The 25,348-nt window shown below is 41.6% G+C and overlaps 2 protein-coding genes across 2 annotated transcripts in view; one reads left to right on the top strand and one right to left on the bottom strand.

The window, feature by feature from the left end:
- Positions 1-15,985, top strand: part of LOC138961785 (biotin--protein ligase-like) — a 16,816-nt gene extending 831 nt beyond the window's left edge. The window contains exons 2-11 of the mRNA XM_070333456.1: positions 626-784; positions 3,322-3,475; positions 5,034-6,496; positions 7,164-7,343; positions 7,714-8,003; positions 8,878-8,945; positions 11,607-11,767; positions 12,409-12,523; positions 12,996-13,209; positions 13,545-15,985. Of these exons, the coding sequence (XP_070189557.1) occupies positions 626-784; positions 3,322-3,475; positions 5,034-6,496; positions 7,164-7,343; positions 7,714-8,003; positions 8,878-8,945; positions 11,607-11,767; positions 12,409-12,523; positions 12,996-13,209; positions 13,545-13,716 (2,976 nt within the window). The 3' untranslated portion in view covers positions 13,717-15,985. The remainder of the gene's footprint in view (positions 1-625; positions 785-3,321; positions 3,476-5,033; positions 6,497-7,163; positions 7,344-7,713; positions 8,004-8,877; positions 8,946-11,606; positions 11,768-12,408; positions 12,524-12,995; positions 13,210-13,544) is intronic.
- Positions 15,986-21,320: 5,335 nt separating this feature from the next.
- Positions 21,321-25,149, bottom strand: LOC138961780 (protein-cysteine N-palmitoyltransferase HHAT-like). Its single transcript, XM_070333451.1, has one exon. It carries the CDS (start codon positions 24,710-24,712, stop codon positions 23,057-23,059), a length of 1,656 nt encoding a protein of 551 aa, XP_070189552.1. The 5' UTR covers positions 24,713-25,149; the 3' UTR covers positions 21,321-23,056.
- Positions 25,150-25,348: the final 199 nt, after the last annotated feature.

Here is a 25,348-nt window from a genome sequence, read left to right as displayed (position 1 = left end):
AGTGATATTTTTATGTCAAAGTTTTGGTAGTCAGCTTAAAAGCTGTTCAGCTGAAATTCACAGTGATGATAGGCATTTTAACGACAATTTAAAAAAAAAAAAGACACATCGGGTCTCAATAAGGAGGTATAAAATTAGCAGAGGTCATGGGCAGAATGCCTGAAAAAGTACCTGGGATTTTTTATTGTAGCTTCTGGAACGTTAGCACTAGCAGTCATCTATCTGTTTCGGTTTTCTGAAAAAGGAAGGGGTCTTGAAAAAAGGGGAGAGTTCTTAAAAAATAATTATAATTCTTGTTGATCACCTTTTACACTCGGATTTCAGCTCTGGAGATGAAGCTGGTGGTCTTCTGTAGAGCCTCCACGGGTCCATACAGCTTGTCTTGTAGGGTCATCGCCCTGGTCCAAGTCTCGCTCCTTAATTAGGGGCTGGAGATTCCTGCAGTCCTTTAGGATGTGGGCTGCATCTTGTTCTGCCTCTCCACAAGGGCACATGGGGGAGGGCACGGCACGCGATTTCTTGTGCAGATGTTGAATAAGTCTGTTATGCCCAGGCGGAATATTGTAACTTGGTATCTAGCTAGCCTGATCAAGTCAGTTCCTTATTGCTGTGTGTGTGTTGGCAGCAAAAAGTGGACCTGAGCGGGTGGACGTCGTACCTGGACCTGCACCCGGCGCAGGACGGCAGCAACAGTGTGGTGGCCTTGCTGGAGGCCGGCCGACCCGACAACCTGGACACCTTCCTCACCTCCACCATGCAGGTCCCGCTCGCCTACCAGGTCCATGTGAGTGTTCATTTTCCTGTGATATGCCCTCTGTTTAAAAATGTGTTTTTTAAAGATGCAGTGCAGCTCACAGCATTGCTGAAGCAACGATTTGTCTTTTTTTTGTAGATTACTATACAAACTGTCAAAAGCTTTACACATAGATCTAACTGATGACTGCACATGTCTTTAGTGTTGCCAGCCAACCAAAAATGTATGTGGTTTGTCATTTCGCATCTCCCGCCAAAATGTAATGAACATTTTCTGTGATCACGCTCGGGGCTAAAGGCTGTGAAAGTTTTTGAAAGACTGGTGTTGACTGTTTTGAAGGTCCAAGTTGCTGCTTTTCAAGATTCTTTGCAGTTTGCATACAGGGCCAAAGTAGGGGTTGATGATGCACTACTGTTTATGTTACATTCTGTGTACACACATCTGGAGAAGAGCTCTGCTTGTGTTAGAGTTATGTTTTTTGATTTTTCTTCTGCCTTTCAGACTATTCAGCCTCACCTTCTGGCTCAGAAGTTACAAAACATGTCTTTGCATCATAGTACAGTGAAATGGATTCTGGATTATTTAGTAGATAGACCACAGTTTGTACGATGGAATGGTACTTTTACATCTGACATGATTAACACTTTCACCGGAGCACCACAAGGAACAGTTTTGTCACCTTTTTTGTTCACCCTGTATACATCTGATTTTAAAGTACAAGGAGAGTCATGTCATCTTCAGAAATTTTCTGACGACTCTGCCGTGGTTGGTAGTATTCTTGATGGTGATGAGAGCTTGTATAGAGAACATATTGATGATTTTGTGTCTTGGTGTGATTCCAACTTTTTAGTATTAAACGCAAGCAAGACGAAGGAAATGATTTTTGATTTTCGCAAAAAGAAAGACACTGTCCATCCTGTAGTCATCAAAGGTGATGCGATTGAGATAGTCAGCGAGTACAAGTATTTAGGTGTAGTTCTAGATAACAAGCTAAGCTGGTTTAATCATGTTGATGCTGTTTTTAAGAAGACGCAGTCAAGATTGTTTTTCCTGCGCAAGCTGAGATCATTTCATGTGTGTAACAAGATGCTGTACATGTTTTATCAGAGTATGGTGTGCAGTGTGATGGTGTTTGCATCAGTGTGTTGGGGAGGGAATGCCACTGCAAGGGACACTGGCAGGCTGAACAGGCTGATAAAGAAAGCGAGTTCTACTGTAGGCCAGAGCCTTGACACCCTTGAAGTCCTTGTTGAAAGAAGGCTTGCCATTAAGTCCAGAGCTATTCTGTTCGACCTAGGGCATCCCCTCCACGACGCACTGATGGATCTCCGCATCACACGGAACGCTCGGTTTCTCATGCCTAGGTGTCGAACGGAGCGTTTTCGGCGTTCTTTTGTTCCTGCAGCTGTGAGATATTTTAACAGCAACCGAGCCATTGTCCTGGCCACAGACTATCGGTGATGCCTTTTAAATGTACCTCTTAGTGATAGATTTAATATGATTTGATGACTGTTTGACCTTTGATCATAACTAGTGCTGTGATAATGAGCTTTAGCACTGTTGTGATGGTGTTGACACTATACTTGCCCAATTGAGTCTAACTACCTGATGGCTAATCTACTGTGATACCTGTGATAACTGATGATGATTACTGTGATTGGTTTTATGTGTTTGGTTGGTCTCTTCTTTTGGTAGTGCAATAGCGTTAATTATGGATTGTTGTTATCATCATTTACATAAAAACTTATCTGTTAATCCAAACAATGATATAATTACTGTGATGTTCTTAACTACACTTTAACATGGAACGTATGTATGTATGTATGTATGTATGTATGTATGTATGTATGTACGTAGGTATGTATGTAGGTATGTATGCATGTGTGTTGGTGTGTCGGTGTGTCAAGTGTGCAAGTAAAAAGGGTATTGTAGTTGTACATATATTACTTTAGATATTTTTTTGTTATCATGGGTTTTATAAATGTTCTTCTCTTCTTCTTTTATAATTATTAATTAATGACCTATATGTGCTGATGACCAATTTAATTTCCTTTGTTGGATCAATAAAATGTTATGAGTTATGAGTTATGAGTTACATGCCAAAATGGAACCAAGTACATGTTCATGTATAGTGGAAGCCCCCTTATAAGACTCCCTCCTTTTTTAGACCTTGTTTTTTTCAGACATTCTGTTCATAACCTCTGTAAAATTACCACCCACTCCCTCCTTTTTAAGACCTGATTTTCTAAGATTTTTGGAGGTCTTAAAAGGGGGGTTCCACTGTACCATGGTAACGTAAACAAACACAATGTCTAGAGGTAAACTACCCAAAGAAAGAAAGATGTCTATCTCTCGTCGAGACAAATAGACTTCCATGTAGGCTTTTGATGTACATGTAATTAGTTCACTTGTGGGACCTTACCTCCATTGTTAAGACTCCATCTTGATTAAGACCTGATTTTCTAAGATTTTGGAAGTCTTAAAAGGGGGGTTACTCTGTAGTAAGCTCCAGATTGTTCTGCCCTTGTGACTGATCTCCTTCATTTTTTCTCTCTGGTACACTCAAGGTGTTAAAGCATGGGTGTCCCATCGCCTGGAAGTCTGGCAGTCCCTTCGGCATCATCCTGCACTGCAGCTACAACGACTTTGTCCTCCTGTGCGACGCTTTTGGTCAGGGCCACTTGACACTGGACGAAGACCTCGAGCTCTACAAAATGCTCAGTGAGTTGCAATCATGGTGGTTGTTTTGGTTTTTTTCTGCAAAGAGGGAAAGTTGGGATTTTTGTTGTTGATATGCAACAGATCTCATGCTTAGTATGTAATCAAATTGGGGTTTTTCACACTGAAATATGCTCAAAAATTCTTTAGTCATGATTTTCACATGTTCATAGACACCTTGTGATAGAGACTTAACCTTTAGCACTCCAGATTCCAGCCAGCATTACTTCCCCTGTAGCCACATTATTTTGCTTACCTATCATAAGAACAACACCCACTAACTTTCAACACTTACAACTTCTTTGAAAATGCACTAACAAGCATACAACTTTGTGGTTGTGATGGGGTTATATTTAACATTAAAATATTTGTGTTTGCAATTTTGCATGCATCATTTATTTTCTTATCAATAAATACAAATAAAAAATGGAAAGGGTTGTGTTGGCTAGTCCGTGGAATGTTGTGAAACTAACCAGTCTATGCCTGGTGAAACTCCTTTGATCAGGTAATCATGTTGACCGTCCAACTTCCTAATCCTGTATCTAAATAAGTAGATGTGAGGACCAGTGCATGTCATAGGACGATGTTTTTATTAGTTCGGTTAGCAATAACAAGCAGAGAAAATCTTTGATCTCCACTAGATCCACAGGTCGCCATTTCCGAACATGCAGATGTTTTACGTCTTGTCACTGGCTTGCTTTGCGCTGAATTTGAGTCAATTTCTATGCAGTGTCTCTTCGACAAGCAAGTCGGGCATTTGCTACGCATAAAACACAGAAGAAAGTATCCAACATCAGTCAGATTATCGGTAATGTTTGCTGGTTCTGTCATTTCACTAAACTGGAACAGCCACACTTTGTATCCATCTGCACTTTCGTAAATTCCGTTTCGTCACCGTCACCGAACTGTCTTTTTTTCACCGCGATACACAGTTCATTGCGAAGATCTTCCTCAGTAATTTGTTCCGATTCCGCATACGATTTGTTGTCAAGAAACAACTCAAAAGAAAGTTTCAAACTCATCATCCTCCATCTTGCTTGTCGAAGCCCTAAAGTACTTTATCGATGCAAAAACAAAAGCAAAAAACGGACTCAAATTCAGCGCACAAAACACGACGAGATAACGTAAGGAAGTGAGCCTCGCTCTGGCTCAAGTGCCGTTAAAAATACCGTTATTCTCGTATTCAAATATGAACGAGAAGTTGGTCATACGAACAAGCCTAGCGCTGGCGACGCGAATCGCCTCTGGCTGGCAAAGGGGAAGAAAGGCTGGGCGATGAAAGTCGCCGCTGGCGTGCTAAAGGTTAAAGAGACAAACACAGAGACAGAAGGCGTACTCACGTGCACATGCACACACTCACTCACACACACACACACACACACACACACACACACACACACACACACACACACACACACACACACACACACACACACAAACACGCACAGACTTGTCTAGTCAGCTTTTGCAAAAATGCAAGGTGCAAAGTTTTTGCAGCAGATTTTTTGTCTTTTGCTTTAAACCTATGTACATAAAGCAAATTATTTCTTTTCATTTGCAGCTGTGACAACGGTGGGGAGACCAAGGAACCTGAAGCGACCAAGCAGCGAAGCGTTGGTAGTCTCAGTCGACCAAAACAACTCTCTCGCAACAGTTCCTTTAACTACCGCTTCCTCAGATCCCCTCGTGTATGCCGGCACTAACCACACGTCTTTTATGTCGGGTAGCAATGACTCTGTGGTTTACAGCTCCCCCGAGCGTAAACCTCGTTCTGTTTCCGAAACAGTGACCACCAACGTGGTTTCCAGTGTGTCCACAGCCGTGTCATCAGAGAGAGGACTTGAGTTCACAGCCATCCAGACACAAAAGCTGAACGGAGACGCCTCTCCCATACGCAGGGCTGCAGACAAAGAATCTTCTGAGTCAATAAACAGCAATGGTGTGAGCGCGAGAGAGCAGGAGGTGCACGGAAGGGCAAGAAATGGAACTAGTTCCGACTCACAGGAGCAAGGAACTCAAGGAACAGCTGGTGGTAGTTTCAGCTCGTCCATGGTTTCGGATGAAAGCTTGGCGTCTGGGATGTCTCCGCAGAGTAAAGCAGAGTCCTCAGAGGCCCTGAACAAGAGCTTGCAATCGCTCTCCACAGCCAGCAGAGGGAAATCTCCACAGCATGACCCTGCCTCTTACGGGTCTGATCACGATCTGGACGTATCTGGAAAAGCAGATAAGACTGATGGGAATGACACTCAGGTGTTCTTTCTTCCAGAATCTCCTGTTGTTAAACTTTCAGAAGCTACGGAAACGATCACAAAGTCGGTGGCTTCTTCTTCAGAATCTCTCAAAACTCAGCAGTCATCCACATCTTCCCCAGAAAAGTCCTCTCCGTCAAAATCTCCAGCAAACGGGTCCATCAGTGCTAACGGCACACACAAACCTAAAGATACTAATGCCACGAATAGCGTTAATGGTGCAAACAGCGCTAACGCAGCCGGTGATTCCAGCCAGGACAAAAAGTTCAGCAAGCCTCCCAACGTGGTGGTTTACTGTGGGAACAAAGACACGGCTCGCAAGTTTGAACTCATCAAGACGGGACTCGAACAGTGTATCAACACCGACGCATACACCGTCTACCTCCTGCCCCACGAAGAGTTCATCTCCTTGCCTTGGGAAGACAACTGCGCCGCCCTGATTATCTCCCATGATTACCTGCACGACAACATCGGCAAAAAGTGCGTGGACTACCTGCTGAAAGGGGGAAAGGTGATTAGCTTCGGCAGTTCTATGGAGGCAGAGTTTGTGGTGCGCAAAGAGGTCCAGAAACGCCCGTCAATCCTGCAGTTTGGACTGGAGAAGTGGAAAAACGTGAGCGCCATCCAGGGGAAATACCACTACGTGCGTAACAAGCTCAAGAAAGACAACTCCAGCATGGACACCCTGGTGGTGGACTCCAAGACGGGCGACCCTCTCGTGGTTCAGCTCATGCTGTCCGCCAAACACGGCAACGGGAGGGCCATCTTTTCACAGGTGGGTGCACGCTTCAGTCATCTGTTTCTTTGGGGCAAGGAGGGTGGGGCAAGGAGGGTGGGGCAGCTTTCTGTGAGAGAGCAGGCAAATACAGTGGAACCCCCCTTTTTGAGACCTCCAAACAATCTGAGAAAACAAGGTCTTAAAAAGGAAGGAGTCTTAAAACGGGGGTCTTAAAATGGAGGTCTTAAAATGGGGGTCTTAAAATGGGGGTCAATTCTCAAAGGAAATGAACAAAAATTCAGAGTAAAGAGGGTCTTAAAGTTAAACGGGAGGGAGTCTTAAACTGGGGGATCTCAAAAGGGGGATTCCATTGTAGCCAGTGTCCATGCAGTGATTCTGTGCTAGCTTGGTAAAAGTTAAATGCAACTGGTACTGGTAGACAGCAAGGCACTTGTAGCTTTCATCCTTTCTTGCGCATGATCATGTCCAAAGAGATGCTCCTCTCCGTAATAATTGTCGTGAAATCCTTGCAAAGATTTATTTGTTTGTCTATGTTCGATTTTGGTTTTTACTTTTCAGGTAAAGTTTTAACTTGAGCATAGGCTTAGTTTTGAGCAAATGGACTTTTCATCAGCCCTATTAGGACAAGAAATAAATGGTTTCCTTTCGGGGGAGGGGCCGGCGATATTGATTTTAGTAATAGTAACGTTGTATTTGTAATTAGTTGTTCCTGGAGAGAGACGCGGCAGAGATGGCAGCCGACTCCAAGACGTTCAGCAGTCTGAAGCAGAGCAACGCCGAGCGTCTCCAAGTTCTGCGTCACCTGCTGTCCCTCCTCGACCTGGACACGTCGGTCGCTCCCCCTCCCCCCCTCACACCTTGCTACATCCTGGCACAGGACCAGGTAAGTTTTACAGTTACGTCTTACCTGCAGTGTCACTGTTAAACCTTGACACCTCCTTCGCTCTCCCTCCCCCCCCCCCCCCCTCACACCTTGCTGCATCCTGGCACAGCACCAGGTAAGTTTTACAGTTACGTCTTACCTGCAGTGCCACAATTACACCTGGACATGTTTGTTGTTTTATTTCTCCTCCCACTGTCTTATTTAGCTGTGTTCTGGAAAAATACCAACCATATCAGCAGATACCTAAAATCAGATAGACTGGTAGTCGTACATTCCAAAATCCAGAATCAAAACGCAAGAAGGTTACTATTTGGAATGTTTGTTTATTTTTTTCTCAAAAGAAGACATTCATTGTTGCTGCTCATTCCAGGCTTTGACCAAATCCCTTCTTGACATCATCGCCAGTCGAATGAAGCAGGGCGTCATCAAATCTCGCAGTCTCAGCCTCAAGTTCGTCTCCCTTAAGTCAGGGTCAGCGGCACTCAAGGCAACGAGCGACACGCTTCCAGTGGTCAACGACCTTGCCCCCTCGTCTGGCGACAAGCTACCCATGACCTACTTTGACCCCCAAGTGTACTGGAGTCACCTGACATCCTCCGTCTTGGGGCGTGTTGTGTTCCACACTGACGTCATCCCCACAACCATGTCCATCTTTGAAGGGTGAGATGAGATTCATTGTTTGGCACTTAATTGTGTTTGCTTGATTTTATTCCTGCAGAAGTGTGCTGTTGTAGAGTTGTAGGAACATTTCATTATTGACAAAACAAAACATTACATTAAAACATTGACATGTTTTTACAGATTTAGTCTGTTTTACTTTTACATCTCTAGTATGAATTAGAAGCAAGCTTGAATCAGTTGGCAAAATTTAAAGTCATAAGAGGACACACATTTCATCAATTGTTTGAACACAATTTTGTTGTGAGTGTATGAAAACGTGTGAACATGCTTTGCATCATCCTTTCTAGACTTATGTCTTCTCATTTTATTTGCTGGAAGAAAAAAGAAAACCGCAGTTTTAAGGGCTTTTAAAGTTGCTACACATCAGTATGGAGAAAATCCAAAAACAAAGAGACTGCCAACGTTCCAAAATTCAGAATAAAAAAACAAGGTAGGTTGTTGGAACGTTTGTCATTGACAAAACAATACATTCACAGATATTTCGACCCAACGGTCTTTTAAGTGAACAGACAAACAAATATTCACACAAAACTTATCTTGATAGTTCTATTAGTTTACGTCCACTCGTCAGGAAGCCGAGCGAATGAATTCAAATTCATTCAAATTCATTCAAATGAGCGATTCATTCGCTCGGCTTCCTGACGAGTGGACGTAAACTGATAGAACTATCAAGATAAGTTTTGTGTGAATATTTGTTTGTCTGTTCACTTAAAAGATCGTTGGGTCAAAATATCTGTGAATGTATTGTTTTGTCAATAACAAACGTTCCAACAACCTACCTTTCTTGTTTTTTGATTCATCAGTAGAGGATTTGATCAGAGCATTAAATTCATATTTCACTCTGTGATTTCAGAATCCAGTTTTCCATTCCTGAAAAGCTGGGAGTGATTGCTGTGGCGGGGAGACAGACAAGCGGAAAAGGTGAGGAGAAAAACATATATATACAGTGGAACCTCCCTTTAAGACCCTCTTTTCTCAGACTTTCGCTGGCCTACACGCCACCAGGCGTGAAAGGCAGTTTCTTCTTTCTTTCTTCTTTCTCAGACTTTCTGTTCATAGCCTTTGTAAATTTACCTCCATTTTAAGACTCCCTCCTTTTTACATTTAGTCAAGTTTTGACTAAATGTTTTAACATAGAGGGGGAATTGAGACGAGGGTCATGGTGTATGTGTGTGTCTGTCTGTCTGTCTGTCTGTCTGTCTGTCTGTCTGTCTGTCTGTCTGTCTGTCTGTGCGTGTGTGTGTGTAGAGCGATTCAGACTAAACTACTGAACCGATCTTTATGAAATTTGACATGAGAGTTCCTGGGAATGATATCCCCGGACGTTTTTTTTCATTTTTTTGAGTCACTTGAGAAAAAGTGACTCTATGTAATCGCTCAGTGTTAGTCTGTCCGGCCGGCTGGCCGGCCGGCCGTCCGGCCGGCCGTCCGTAGACACCACCTTAACGTTGGACTTTTCTCGGAAACTATCAAAGCGATCGGGCTCATATTTTGTTTAGTCGTGACCTCCAATGACCTCTACACTTTAACGATGGTTTCGTTGACCTTTGACCTTTTTCAAGGTCACAGGTCAGCGTCAAAGGAAAAATTAGACATTACTTTTCTCGGAAACTATCAAAGCGATCGGGCTCATATTTTGTTTAGTCGTGACCTCCAATGACCTCTACACTTTAACGATGGTTTCGTTGACCTTTGACCTTTTTCAAGGTCACAGGTCAGCGTCAAAGGAAAAATTAGACATTTTATATCTTTGACAAAGTTCATCGGATGTGATTGAAACTTTGTAGGATTATTCTTTACATCAAAGTATTTACATCTGTAGCCTTTTACGAATGTTATCAGAAAAACAAGGGAGATAACTAGCCTTTTCTGTTCGGCAACACACAACTTAACGTTGGGCTTTTCTCGGAAACTATAAAAGTGACCGGGCTCAAATTTTATGTGAACGTGACTCATTGTGTTGTGAATAGCAATTTCTTCCTGTCCATCTGATGCCTCATATAATATTCAGAACTGCGAAAGTGACTCGATCGAGCGTTTGCTCTTCTTGTTTATAAATACCTTTGATGATGTCATATCTGGCTTTTTGTAAAAGTTGAGGCGGCACTGTCACACCCTCATTTTTTAATCAATTTGATTGAAATTTTGGCAAAGCAATCTTCGACGAAGGCCGGACTTTGGTATTGCATTTCAGCTTGGTGGCTTAAAAACTAATGAATGAGTTTGGTCATTAAAAATCGGAAACTTGTAATTAAAATTATTTTTTTATTAAACGATCCAAAAACAATTTCATCTTATTCTTCATCATTTTCTGATTCCAAAAACATATACATATGTTATATTTGGATTACAAACAAGCTCTGAAAATTAAAAATATGAAAATTATGATAAAAATTAATTTTCCGAAATCGATTTAAAAACAATTTCATCTTATTCCTTGTCGGTCCCTGATTCCAAAAACATATACATATGATATGTTTGGATTAAAAACAAACTCAGTGAGGTAAAAAGAATAGACATACAGAAAAGTGTGTTATCCTGCTCAGCGCGACCACTACCGCACTATTCTGCATGGCTTGTCGATTTCACTGCCTTTGCCACGAGCGTTGGACTGACGAAACTACGAGTATGCAGTGGTCTTGGTGAAAAAAGCAGTGCGTTTAGTTTCATTCTGTGAGTTCGATAGCTTGACTAAATGTTGTTATTTCGCCTTACACGACTTATTAGTCAAGTTTTGACTAAATGTTTTAACATGGAGGGGGAATCAAGACGAGGGTCGTGGTGTCTGTGTGTCTGTGTGTGTGTGTGTGTGTCTGTCTGTGCGTGTGTGTGTGTAGAGTGATTCAGGGTAAACTACTGGACCGATCTTTATGAAATTTTACATGAGAGTTCCTGGGTATGATATCCCCAGCCGTTTTTTTTTCATTTTTTGGATAAATGTCTTGGATGACGTCATATCCGGCTTCTTGTAAAAGTTGAGGCGGCACTGTCACACCCTAATTTTTCAATAAAATTGATTGAAATTTTGGCAAAGCAATCGTCGACGAAGGCCGGACTTTGGTATTGCATTTCAGCTTGGAGGCTTAAAAATTCATTGATGACTTTGGTCATTAAAAATGTGAAAATTGTAATTAAAATTATTTTTTTATTAAAAGATCCAAAATTATGTTAATCTTCTTCTTCATCATTTTCTGATTCCAAAAACATATAAATATGTTATATTCGGATTAAAAACAAGCTCTGAAAATTAAAAATATAAAAATTATGATTAAAATAAAATTTCCGAAATCGATTTAGAAACAATTTCATCTTATTCCTTGTCGGTTCCTGATTCCAAAAACATATAGATATGATATGTTTGGATGAAAAACACGCTCAGAAAGATGAGAAAGTTTCCCCATGTGACATTATATTTATAGGCCAGTAACAGTTGTAGAAAGACTCTCAATTTTACTCCATGTTTGCAGGTCGTGGGGGTAACACGTGGCTGAGCCCCGAGGGGTGTGCCATGTTCACCATGCCGTTACAAGTCCCTGTTAGATACTTACAGAAAGACTCTGAAGTTTGTCTTCATGTTTTCAGGTCGTGGGGGCAACACGTGGCTGAGCCCTGAGGGGTGTGCCATGTTCACCATGCCGCTACAAGTCCCTGTGGACAGCACGCTGGGTCAGAGAGTCTCCTTCCTGCAACACATAGCCGCTTTCGCTGTCGTGCACGCCATCCGCACCATGCCTGGATATGAGGTCAGAGAACTTTGGCAGTCAGTATTGCACGGTGTTGGTGTTATATGTAGTGTTGATGTCCATAGTTTCATTATTTGTCGTTGAGGTTCACATAATCCCGTAGATTTGTGTTGGTACAAAAATCCACCCGAAATTTTTCTCGATTTCAATTCAAGCCAAGTTTATTTTCTTGTTCATTCTGTAAAGAAATTAGCTAACTACTTTGTTGATCAAGGCTAGCATAGACTCAGTCAGTTTGTTTGTGCGTCTGTGTGTGAGTGTCCGGGTGAGGGGGGGCTCTCCCCTCCCGTCACTGGCCACCTGCAATGTAGGACAGGTTTGCTATGGCCCAAGGGTGTCTGTTCATGAGAGGGACTGCTGTATTAACATACTGTACGTACAGTGACTGATTGAGGCAAGCTTTCTACACATGCTCCTTGTCCACATGTTCCAGACACAACCCTCACTAATGACTCACTGACTGGCCTATAATGTCACGTTGGAAAGCTTGACTCACTAAAAGCATCGTCTATTTATATACTGGTCATACAGTGACTGATCCAGCTTTAACACTCGCAGCAAAGACATATAATATGTCCACCATTCAGTTTGCAGTCAAATCAGAAAGTGTTATGTTTTAACCCCGTTTTGTTGTCCACCAGAGCCTTGACATCCGCCTCAAGTGGCCCAACGACATTTACTTCGGCAGCAAGATGAAACTGGGCGGCGTTCTCGTCACCTCCACCGTCATGGGCAGCACCATGCATGCCATGATTGGTACGTCAAATTCCTTGTTTCTTTGTCCATTTCCATAAATGTGATATGTGAGGTAAAGCCTGAAACCACATTTAGAAAACCACAAAACAGTCATCCAAGTAATTGGCATTGCAATATCCAATGGTTTACTAGTTAAAATTTGAAGCTATTGAGAAATCCAAGACAGTGTTAAATGTAATTAGCTTATGTCCATTTGTTCGTCAGCTTTTGTTGGAAAAAAAGCTTGCAACCAGGCAGACCTTCCGGTTGAAATTTGTGTTGAGTGGTTTCCTTACAAATATAACATAAGCAGCGTCTACTTTGACTTCTTTTGACAGCTTTGAAAGACAGAAATCTTGGTTGATTCATGGTGGTGAGGAAATGCTGTTTTAGAAAAGGCTAGCATGACCACGGGGCACCCATAAGCTCTTCACTCACTCAGCAATCATCTTGAATCGGATGAAAGTCACAATCCATGTTTCATCTTTTCCAGGTTGTGGGGTGAACGTGTCCAACAGCCAGCCGACCATCTGCGTCAATGACATCATCCAGCTGCACAACGCAGAACGGGGTTCCAACCTCACGACTCTCAGCACCAGTCAAGTGCTGGCCACAGCCGTCTCTGCCATGGAGACGACCTTGACCCAGTTCCAGAAGAAAGGTCACCTGGACTTCTGCCAGCAGTACTACAAGTACTGGTTGCACAGGTATACACACTTGACCTTTTACACTTTCTTTTGGCTGATCATGGGGGAAGGGCAAAATAATTTCCTCAAGAAAAAAATATACAGCGCTGCTACCTTCAAATGCTCTGTTGTTGGTACATTTATACAGGGCGCAGTGTGTTAGTGTGTGAGCATGTGCATGCACACTTCTTTTAACACTTTGATTGAGATGTTTATCCTTGACTTTACCGGACAGGTATTTTGAATCAGACTTGTGTTGCCGTAGTAATGTCAGTGTACTACATTTAAGATTTCATATTATTTTAAGAACCTATGCTTAAGCCTAAATGAATCACACATCTTATATTTGCTTGCAGCGGTGCCCATGTCAGAGTGGAAAGCGAAGGGAACGCAGAAGTTGAGGTCACCGGTCTGGACGACTACGGCTTTCTGCGAGTGGTCAACAGTCAGGGGCAGCAACTCAGTGTACAGCCTGACGGCAACTCTTTCGACATGCTGCGCAACCTGATCGCCACCAAGCGAGAGTGATGTGTGAAACGGTGTGCATCAACTGAAGAAAGACGAGAAACGGTGTGCATCAACTGAGGAAAGACGAGAAACGGTGTGCATCAACTGAAGGAAGACGAGAAACGGTGTGCATCAACTGAAGGAAGACGAGAAACAGTGTGCATCAACTGAAGAAAGATGAGAAACGGTGTGCATCAACTGAGGTAAGACGAGAAACGGTGTGCATCAACTGAAGGAAGACGAGAAACGGTGCATCAACTGAAGAGAGACGAGAAACGGTGTGCATCAACTGAGGAAAGACGAGAAACGGTGTGCATCAACTGAAGGAAGACGCGAAACGGTGCATCAACTGAAGAGAGACGAGAAACGGTGTGCATCAACTGAGGTAAGACGAGAAACGGTGTGCATCAACTGAGGGAAGTTGAGAAACAGCATGCATCAACTGAGGAAAGACGAGAAACGGTGTGCATCAACTGAGGAAAGACGAGAAACGGGAAACGGTGTGCATCAACTAAGGAAAGATGAGAAACGGTGTGCATCAACTGAAGAGAGACAAGAAACGGGAAACGGTGTGCATCAACTGAGGAAAGACTAGAAACAGCGTGCATCAACTGAGGAAAGACGAGAAACGGTGTGCATCAACTGAAGAGAGACGAGAAACAGTGTGCATCAACTGAAGAGAGACGAGAAACGGTGTGCATCAACTGAGGAAAGACGAGAAACGGCGTGCATCAACTGAGGAAAGACGAGAAAAGGTGTGCATCAACTGAGGAAAGACGAGAAACGGCGTGCATCAACTGAGGAAAGACGAGAAATGGTGTGCATCAATTGAGGAAAGGCGAGAAATGGTGTGCATCAACTGAGGAAAGACGAGAAACGGCGTGCATCAACTGAGGAAAGACGAGAAACGGCATGCGTCAACTGAGGAAAGACGAGAAACGGCGTGCATCAACTAAGGAAAGACGAGAAACGGCATGCGTCAACTGAGGAAAGACGAGAAACAGCGTGCGTTAACTGAGGAAAGACGAGAAACGGCGTGCATCAACTGAGGAAAGAAAAAAAATGGTGTGCATCAACTGAGAAAGGACGCAAGTGAGAGTAATATGCCTGACAGCTTGTAGCAACTAAGATAAGAGATACAAATGACAGTCATCAGTTGTTTTGAAATAGAAACATTAAAAAATGTTTTGTTTTGTTTTTTAAATAACACACTGATGTGGTAGTTTAACACAGGGACATTGTGATTGCAATAAGCGTACAGGCTGATTTGTGGGTGACGTACACAATGATTGTATGAGCAAAGATAAATAATAAAGGAGAATTATCATGTTGATCATGTTTTTTTATGGTGACAAATGAAGGAAGATAATGGAAGAAGTAAGAAGCAATCAGCATGCAGGGGACATTGTAGATACAAAGACAATGATAAAGAGAAGGATGTTGATGGTGATACTTTTATTATCATGTTTTCTTGTGAAGACAAAGGAAGATTATGATGAGACTGATTTGTGTGTGTGAAATTGTAAAAGACAAAGACAATGTTGAGCAGAATGATGACAATTAGAACATATTATCTTGTTTCTTGTACAGTACAGAAAAATGAAGGAGGGTCATGGAATAAGCAATAGGTATGTGGGAGAAATAGTGCAGTTGAATGGTGATTCAGTTGAACGGTGATCCAGTTGAACGGTGATTCAGTTAAACGGTGATTCAGTTGAACGGTGATTCAGTTGAAGGTGCTGATTATTGTAATATAAACTGAATGGGGTAGGGGATAAATAATTGTTGTTTCGCTTTACTTGTATAGATGATTCGTACAGGCTCTTCGGTGTTGCCGTCTGCGTTTATTTGTACAGAGTGAGACCCTCGGACTGAGTTATAGCCAAAATTGCTGCCACCGAAAATGTATATTTGGAGAATTGAAAGGAATATATATGGATGTAGATTGTGTGTGTATGATTGAGACGTGTGACATTTTTGCTTTTAAGGGGACCAGTGTCGGTGATGATTGTGTATGATTGTGTCAGTTTGCAAAAAAAGAACGAAGACAGACTATGGGTTTTTTTCTAGTAAGATGCCAGTGTTGATTTGATCGGGTTAATGTTTTGATATGTTTGGTGAATGTCGTAAGGAATGTTTTTGTTGAGACTCTGGACTTGCTTCAATCTATGTAAATATATTTATGTCGTTTATTCACAGAAATGTGTCTGAAAATACTCAAGACTTTACGGTTTCAGTGTTTTTCTTTTCTTGATATTCGTGATGAAATATAGACCACTTTTTCACTTTTTTTCTGGTATTTGTGTGGTTGGATTTAATTTTGTGTACGTTTGATTTTTGTGACTATTTTTGGATTAATTTTCAGTGATATGTATTCATATACTGTGTGATAAACGACCATTTTTGATTGTTTGATCAACTAGAGTTACAAATCGTTGTTCATGCTGGATAAACTTAAATATAACTTTAAGTTGATTAAGTACATGTACTTGAAAATTAATTGTCATAAAAATCATTTTGTTTTTAAACAAATTAAAACTTCCTTTTGCGATTCCACTGCTCGGTGCCATTTATTGATTTACATTTACTACATGTACCAACATTTTAAGAAAAAATACTACGCTCAGAAATGATTTTGCATTCAGATTCTTAATCCTGCCAGATAGTCTAAACGGAGGCTTGTACATATGAAATATGTGAGCAATTTGTGAGTATAGATATATCTGTGTTTTGATTGTTTTTTTGTTTTATATTTTACATATTTGGCTGTAGTAGGATCAAGGGGAAAAAATAGAAAAGAAGAGTAGACTACAATAATAAAAAAATAATAAAGAATAGAGGGACAGATTGATCAAATTACTTTAAATGGTTGATGAAGTGTGTAGATAATTTTGTATACATGCACATTTCTTCATAAAATTAGTCTCTTTACACAGATACCTAAACTATACAAGGTATAGGAGTTGGTTTTTTGATGTGTTTTTTGCGTTCTGTTTGTATGAATCGGAATTGTTTGGTGTTCATGCACATCTATGTTTTATGGTGTTCATGTTTTAACTTTTTTTGCTCAAGTGCTGTATCAATTTGCTATGCGGTAGCATAAGCCTGCAGGATATTCATCCACAATAAATTTGAATTTTTAAAGATGAAATGACAAGAAAAACAATTCCATGTATTTTTTCCCTTTTGGGGCATCGATTACTTTCTCATACTAAAACAAATGTCAGTAAATTGTCCGCTTTGGTGATGATCTGAAAAACAAAGGGACATAACTGCTCTAAATGCATACAACATGTGCAACAAGAGTATGTGGGAGTTATGTGGAACAAATCTCCTAGCACCTGAGAGAATAACCAGCCTTGAAATACACAAGCAACTTTTATCCTCAATAAAGGATAATCGCTTATTCATTTCAATGGTTGTTAGGCCAAAAAAAATGATAGTCTGTTTACGGTAACATAGGCAAAAAAAAATAGGGTCGGTAGGTCGGGAAATTTTTTATTTTTTATTTATTTATTTATTTTTCTTCTCCAAAAAACCATATTTTTAATATATTTTTGCAAAAAAAACAGACTTTTTTTTTCTCCCCCAAATGCCAAAAAAAAGTCTAGGGTCGCGCGAAAAAATAGGGTCGGTCGGGATACCGTAAACAGCCTTTTTTTTTTTTTTTTTCCCTTATTCTCTCGGGTGCCAGGAGATTGGTTCCACATAACTCTCTCTTACTCTCGTTGCATTTAGAGTGCTTATGTCCCTTTGTTTCTTCCATCTTAAAAAAGCGCTCTGCCTCATTGGTTTAAGATTGTCACTTTAGTGATGAGTTCAGCATTGCATGGTTACCATACTATATTGAAGCCATTTGTTTTAACATATCACATGAGCTGTGTCTTTGTCTCTGTAACCCTACTGTGCAAAGATTTTGTTTGTAATTGCACACTTAAAAAAGTAGTTGCACACTTTTTTTTAAGTCTTTTTTTGTCGAGACTGGAGAGATTCTTGGCAGGTATGTTTCAGCATTAATTGTGTTTAAAAACACTGAAAGTCTGCAAATCACACGTTCAAAATTTGAATTGTTCATTGCAGGGAACTGTGTTTCACTCATAGGATATAAAGCTTACATGTACACTCTCGCTGTTAGCTTGTATGGAATTCAGTCTACATCTCAACGGCGTGTAAGAATATGAATGACGCCAGTCTCGGCAAAACTCCTGTGACAATTGTCAGATTCTTACAGAGTGTCTCCAGAAACTGTCTGACTGTTCTCGTATTTTCACCATACCATCCTGAAGAAGGCAGTTTGTTGCTGCCGAAATATTGATGAAATATTGATAAAGAAAGTACTAATCTGGTTACGGCTGTGTCCTCTTTTTGTTTAAAAGACTGTCTCGAAGTCAATATAATGCATTCGAGGCATCAGCAGGCATGTAACCTACATGCACATATGCAGAGAGCAGATTGCAATATTGTATATATATATAAACTGTGCTAGTGTGTAATATTTGGAGTCAGTTTCTAAGAAAGTGGTAACATAATCTGGAGTGTTTCTGTTGTGTTTGTTAAGTTTTAATTGTGAATACTTCGTTTGTGTCACTAACATTTTTGCAGGCAGAAAATGATGTAAAATTCATTAATATTATTTGTTTTATGTTGTGTTTTGTTGTAGTTCCTTTCACCTGTGTAGACTGTTCACTTGAATTTTTTGTTTGTTGTTGTTGTGACATTTTACACACATAGCGCAAACGAAGATCTGATGCAGGATTAGGAATGTTGTGAATACGAGAGAATGATTCATATTTGAAGCCATACTTTTGTGTGCTCATGTTGTGTTTAAAAGAGACTGGAAAATGATGCTACATACAATTTTAAACATTCAGGAAAGTGTGTGGATACTTGCTATTGTACCACTGTTCACTGCACTGTGAAAGTGTGTGGATACTTGCTATTGTTCCACTGTTCACTGCACTGTGAAAGTGTGTGGATACTTGCTATTGTCCCACTGTTCACTGCACTGTGAAAGTGTGTGGATACTTGCTATTGTCCCACTGTTCACTGCACTGTGAAAGTGTGTGGATACTTGCTATTGTCCCACTGTTCACTGCACTGTGAAAGTGTGTGGATACTTGCTATTGTCCCACTGTTCACTGCACTGTGAAAGTGTGTGGATACTTGCTATTGTCCCACTGTTCACTGCACTGTGAAAGTGTGTGGATACTTGCTATTGTACCACTGTTCACTGCACTGTGAAAGTGTGTGGATACTTGCTATTGTCCCACTGTTCACTGCACTGTGAAAGTGTGTGGATACTTGCTATTGTCCCACTGTTCACTGCACTGTGAAAGTGTGTGGATACTTGCTATTGTCCCACTGTTCACTGCACTGTGAAAGTGTGTGGATACTTGCTATTGTCCCACTGTTCACTGCACTGTGAAAGTGTGTGGATACTTGCTATTGTCCCACTGTTCACTGCACTGTGAAAGTGTGTGGATACTTGCTATTGTCCCACTGTTCACTGCACTGTGAAAGTGTGTGGATACTTGCTATTGTCCCACTGTTCACTGCACTGTGAAAGTGTGTGGATACTTGCTATTGTCCCACTGTTCACTGCACTGTGAAAGTGTGTGGATACTTGCTATTGTCCCACTGTTCACTGCACTGTGAAAGTGTGTGGATACTTGCTATTGTACCACTGTTCACTGCACTGTGAAAGTGTGTGGATACTTGCTATTGTACCACTGTTCACTGCACTGTGAAAGTGTGTGGATACTTGCTATTGTCCCACTGTTCACTGCACTGTGAAAGTGTGTGGATACTTGCTATTGTCCCACTGTTCACTGCACTGTGAAAGTGTGTGGATACTTGCTATTGTACCACTGTTCACTGCACTGTGAAAGTGTGTGGATACTTGCTATTGTACCACTGTTCACTGCACTGTGAAAGTGTGTGGATACTTGCTATTGTACCACTGTTCACTGCACTGTGAAAGTGTGTGGATACTTGCTATTGTCCCACTGTTCACTGCACTGTGAAAGTGTGTGGATACTTGCTATTGTACCACTGTTCACTGCACTGTGAAAGTGTGTGGATACTTGCTATTGTCCCACTGTTCACTGCACTGTGAAAGTGTGTGGATACTTGCTATTGTACCACTGTTCACTGCACTGTGAAAGTGTGTGGATACTTGCTATTGTCCCACTGTTCACTGCACTGTGAAAGTGTGTGGATACTTGCTATTGTACCACTGTTCACTGCACTGTGAAAGTGTGTGGATACTTGCTATTGTACCACTGTTCACTGCACTGTGAAAGTGTGTGGATACTTGCTATTGTACCACTGTTCACTGCACTGTGAAAGTGTGTGGATACTTGCTATTGTCCCACTGTTCACTGCACTGTGAAAGTGTGTGGATACTTGCTATTGTCCCACTGTTCACTGCACTGTGAAAGTGTGTGGATACTTGCTATTGTCCCACTGTTCACTGCACTGTGAAAGTGTGTGGATACTTGCTATTGTCCCACTGTTCACTGCACTGTGAAAGTGTGTGGATACTTGCTATTGTCCCACTGTTCACTGCACTGTGAAAGTGTGTGGATACTTGCTATTGTCCCACTGTTCACTGCACTGTGAAAGTGTGTGGATACTTGCTATTGTCCCACTGTTCACTGCACTGTGAAAGTGTGTGGATACTTGCTATTGTCCCACTGTTCACTGCACTGTGAAAGTGTGTGGATACTTGCTATTGTCCCACTGTTCACTGCACTGTGAAAGTGTGTGGATACTTGCTATTGTCCCACTGTTCACTGCACTGTGAAAGTGTGTGGATACTTGCTATTGTCCCACTGTTCACTGCACTGTGAAAGTGTGTGGATACTTGCTATTGTCCCACTGTTCACTGCACTGTGAAAGTGTGTGGATACTTGCTATTGTCCCACTGTTCACTGCACTGTGAAAGTGTGTGGATACTTGCTATTGTCCCACTGTTCACTGCACTGTGAAAGTGTGTGGATACTTGCTATTGTCCCACTGTTCACTGCACTGTGAAAGTGTGTGGATACTTGCTATTGTCCCACTGTTCACTGCACTGTGAAAGTGTGTGGATACTTGCTATTGTCCCACTGTTCACTGCACTGTGAAAGTGTGTGGATACTTGCTATTGTCCCACTGTTCACTGCACTGTGAAAGTGTGTGGATACTTGCTATTGTCCCACTGTTCACTGCACTGTGAAAGTGTGTGGATACTTGCTATTGTCCCACTGTTCACTGCACTGTGAAAGTGTGTGGATACTTGCTATTGTCCCACTGTTCACTGCACTGTGAAAGTGTGTGGATACTTGCTATTGTACCACTGTTCACTGCACTGTGAAAGGAATGAGAAATTAATCAAGAAAAGGATTTTTTCCATTAAAATTTTAAAGCTTGTTACTTTTGATGTGTATTTCTGTATGAAAACCATTGTGGGACAAAAATGTACTTTGACAAAACAGAAACACACACACACACACACTTACAATCACACACACACACATAAACACAAACACACACGCTCTCTTTCTCTCTCTTTCTCTCACACACACACCCGCAAACACACACACATGCTCATGCGCACACGCACTCACAACTCAATAAATGAGAATTGTACAAAAATATATTATTCACTGAAAAAAGCTCATGTGACACAAATATAAAATGTAAACTTATAACAAAGGTGCTTGGTAATTACGTAAGATAAAACGATTCTCAATCAAAGAAGTAGAAAAAACAATAAAAATAAAAAAATAAACGTGCAAAGCAATCTTTGTTTGTGATGCATTCACAATACTTTAAGATGCATGGGTAAAATTCCCACTTGAATATTATTTGAAATCTGCTCCACAGAAAGCAAAAGAAACAGGTTTTTTTTTTGTTTTTTTTGGGGGGGGGGGGTGTACATTTGCACACCCTTCCATTTCTTAAAATTTTGTTTTCAGTTTGTTGATCTTGTTATTGCCACAGTGAGATTTTTCTTCCTGCTCTGTAAAGTCCAGGCACATCCCTTCTTTTGCACGTTGCAGGGAAAGACACACACACACATTATATATATACACATATATATATATATATATACTTTCCAGCACTCATATATGCTCATAATAATGTTGCCCTTCACCACTCAGTGTCAAGCCAATTTCTAATGCCTTTATAAATTCGCCTTACATTGGAACAATTGATAAAATAATACAAATAGGCACAGTGCATAAGTAACAATCACAATAAAATGGCATTGGGATGGATGTTAAGCAGATTATACCACTCCCAGTCCAAAAACATGTCACTCTCTCTCTCTCGTTCTCTCTCTCTCTCCCTCTCAGTCTCTCTCATGCTCTCTCTCTCTCTCTCTCTCTCTCTCAGTCTCTCATGCTCTCTCTCTCTCTCATGCTCTCTCTCTCTCTCTCTCTCAGTCTCTCTCGTTCTCTCTCTCTCTCTCTCTCTCTCTCTCTCTCTCTATCTCTCTCTCTCTCTTACTTTCGGTCTCTACAGCCAGTCCAGCTCTTACTCTTTCCCTCTCACACACAATAATTAAGACTGCCATCAGCAAATTTCTGGTCTGTTTCAACAGAAGGTAAAAGCAATGGAAAGACACGTCACCACAAACAGATGAGGCCTGAACATTATTTTTAACAATCAAATAACATGGATAAAAAAAACACCACAACAACACTGAATTAATTAAATGATTGAGACATGCAAATTTAATCATTTCATGATTTTCAAAGATGTCTGTTATCATGATTTTGTGACATTAAACTCACACATATGCAGATGTGGACTAGCTTTCATTCACCCAGGTGCCTGTCTGAAAGGAATTAGCAGCATAAGACGTCATCTCTCGTTTAGGATGCCAAGAGTTCCTGGTAAATGTACCATACTTTATTTTGAAGTAACTTAGTCTATGGACCATTTCGAAGATGGGTTGGGAGAGGGGAGGAAGAGATAGCAGACTCTCTGTTTCAGCACACCGTGTGACACCGCTAGACGAGTGAAGATTTTCTAAATGGTCGCTAGGCTAAACTGTTTTGTTTTTTTATTCACCATAATAATATTTACAAGAGTCCATGCAAGTTCTGTGTATGATATTTGTTATTGTTTAAGGTGCTAGGAGAATGCAAAAAGCTGTTGCAAAAAGAGACAAGAACATCAAAAGAAAGTTAGATAAAAATAAGGCGGTGAATCATGAAAGAAAAGAGAAAAAAAAAGAAAGGCATTTAGATAAAAGGAAGGTTGTAGAAAGAAAAAAAGAGAAAAGAAAACTGACAGAAATTTAGATAAAAGTAAGACTTTAGAAAAAAAAGGAGAAAAGGAAACAGAGAAATTTAGATCTATACAGTTATCAATCTTGGTGTGATTGAACCTTCAGTTTAGCCATCCCCAGCCGCTCTACTTCCATGGCATTCTGGATGGCGCAGTACACCAACACGACAAACACAACAAGCGACCCCCACGGGATCCTTATCAGCAGCTTGCGCAGGAAAACCAAACCAGATTCTGTTCCACCAAAAAAGTAGAAAATGGCAAACACGGACATGAGAAACACCGGAACTGACATCACAGCACGAACCCGTCTTACACCCGCTGGGGATAATCTATCGTACAAAACCCTCTTTACGATGGCGGTTTTCTCTAGCCAGGCACCCATTTGCTCTAAACTTGTCTCAATGAAGTTAAGTACACACCACAGGAAGAGATAGTACTCGGCGCCGTGCCAGTAGAAAACGTAAGCAAAGCATAACACAGAGCCAGCAACCTGTCGAAACAGCCCGGCACGAGAGCCACCGGTGGGAATAAAAATGTATCGCTTCATGAAATCGTACAGCCCTCTGTCGAACGACTTCCACATGTCACTGTAGCAGTAGATGTAACTGATGCAGGCCGGAACGGCCGGAGGTTCGAAACCGTCCAAACGAGAAAGCTGCGCTGGAAGGCCGAAAAGGACGAGGTATTTCATCATGAAGAACTGGCCCAGGATGTAACCAATGGCGGCGACCGTCCAACGAGACTGTTTGGCCAGCACTTTGCTGCTGCTGTTGATGGCGTGAGCGTAGATGTAGTGCAACATCACCCCGTTCATAACCGCCCAGAACATGACGCTCACAAGTCTCAGCACAATGTCTTTCAGCCTGGCCTTGGTGCAGGGGACTTGATGTTTAGCTTGCCGGTGAAAGTTGTTGTACACAATCAGAGGCCCTGTAAAGAACAGCGGAAAGTAAAACATGTAGTAAAACATATCCAGCCAACCTGGGACTTCAGGCAATACTGGCCAGCTAATATCGTTCTGCTGAGGTTTCTTGTCTTTTGATTCTTCGCCTTCTGGACTGCTGTTGTTTTCCTCCTTCTCTCCTGGAGGTGACTGAGGTCTCGCTCTTTCCACAGACTGCTGGGTCCATACACACTCCAAGGCGAAGGCTGTGCCTCGCTGACAGATGTTTGCCCACACGAAGACGCACATGTACCAGGCGTTGAAATCCTCCCTGGCTTTGTACCTGTAGAACCACTGTGCCACCGCCGCTTCATAGTAATTCAAGACGGTGAGAAACAGTACTGTTGTTAACCACACTGCTTTGGTACTGCCAAGTTTGGACACTAGGCACAAGGCCACCGGATGAACACACATGAACAGCACAGTGTAAAATCCCTGAAGGTAGGTGATGGCAGCGATGGCGTACAGCGTTAAAAAAAGAGGTCTTATTTTCTCGAACGTAGTAAAATAGTTTAGTGATTGTGACAAGACGACATGGCCACACAACCACGGTAACACATCCCAGAAAAACAGGGACCAGAACTCCCACTCAAAATCAGCCGCGTCTCTGGGTCGTCCAAGGATGGCCCACCCTTCTTCCATTCTGATGGGTTCGTTTCTTCTCCTCGCTTTCTCTGATGCGTTGTAGAGCGAGTACAGCATGTAGACGATCGTCACCACTTCTGTGATCCAGTACAGACCTTGTTCCCATGCTGGGAGGCGAGCTGGCACTTGTCGTCGTGCTGGCATTTTTTATAATCACCTTAGCTTAGGGACCAGTTTTCTCGAATTCTTGCTTAGATCTCATGGTGAAAGATTTGCACAAAGTACAGATGTTATACATCTCAATGGGTCTTGTTCTTTCGGAAGCTACGATTTGGTACGCAGTGCTAACGCTGTAACTGCCTCAACCAGGAAGAAAAGCGCCCGTAAACTGGAGAAAGACGCGGTGCCAGTCAGCAAGTGAAAGTAGAAAGAGCAGACGACGCAATCTTCACATGATTTTTCTATGTCGATAGTGTCAGCTTAATTTCAAACAGTTTATTTAACAGAAAGTCCTAGCATTCCGAGGGACATATTTTACATGTACATACTTGCGATCCCAAAGTCCGTGCACTCTTTGAGCAGACGTCGAGACAGAGTTGCAGAAATGTCTTCCTGGTTACACAGGGGATTTCCACATGTTGCACTTGCAGATGGAGCTAGTCTCACAGACAAAAAAATCGGTCAGTTTCGAATTCCTAACTAAATGCACTGTGTGTAGACAAAACCTTGCTTTGTGTTCATTCTGAGTTAAAAAAAAGTGTAATGTTAGCTATTTTGGACAACATTAAAGGGTTTATCAAATCTTGAAATGTAGGTTCTCTGTTCAAAGGATTCCCTCTT

Source organism: Littorina saxatilis, linkage group LG3, assembly GCF_037325665.1.
Source record: "Littorina saxatilis isolate snail1 linkage group LG3, US_GU_Lsax_2.0, whole genome shotgun sequence".
Classification (NCBI taxonomy): domain Eukaryota; kingdom Metazoa; phylum Mollusca; class Gastropoda; order Littorinimorpha; family Littorinidae; genus Littorina; species Littorina saxatilis.
The sequence above is the reverse complement of the archived record's forward strand: the minus strand, read 5'-3'. Positions and strand labels throughout refer to the sequence as shown.

Coding starts and splice junctions, on each gene's coding strand:
- LOC138961780 (XM_070333451.1), bottom strand. CDS start 24,712: ATGCCAGCACGACGACAAGTGCCAGCTCGCCTCCCAGCATGGGAACAA.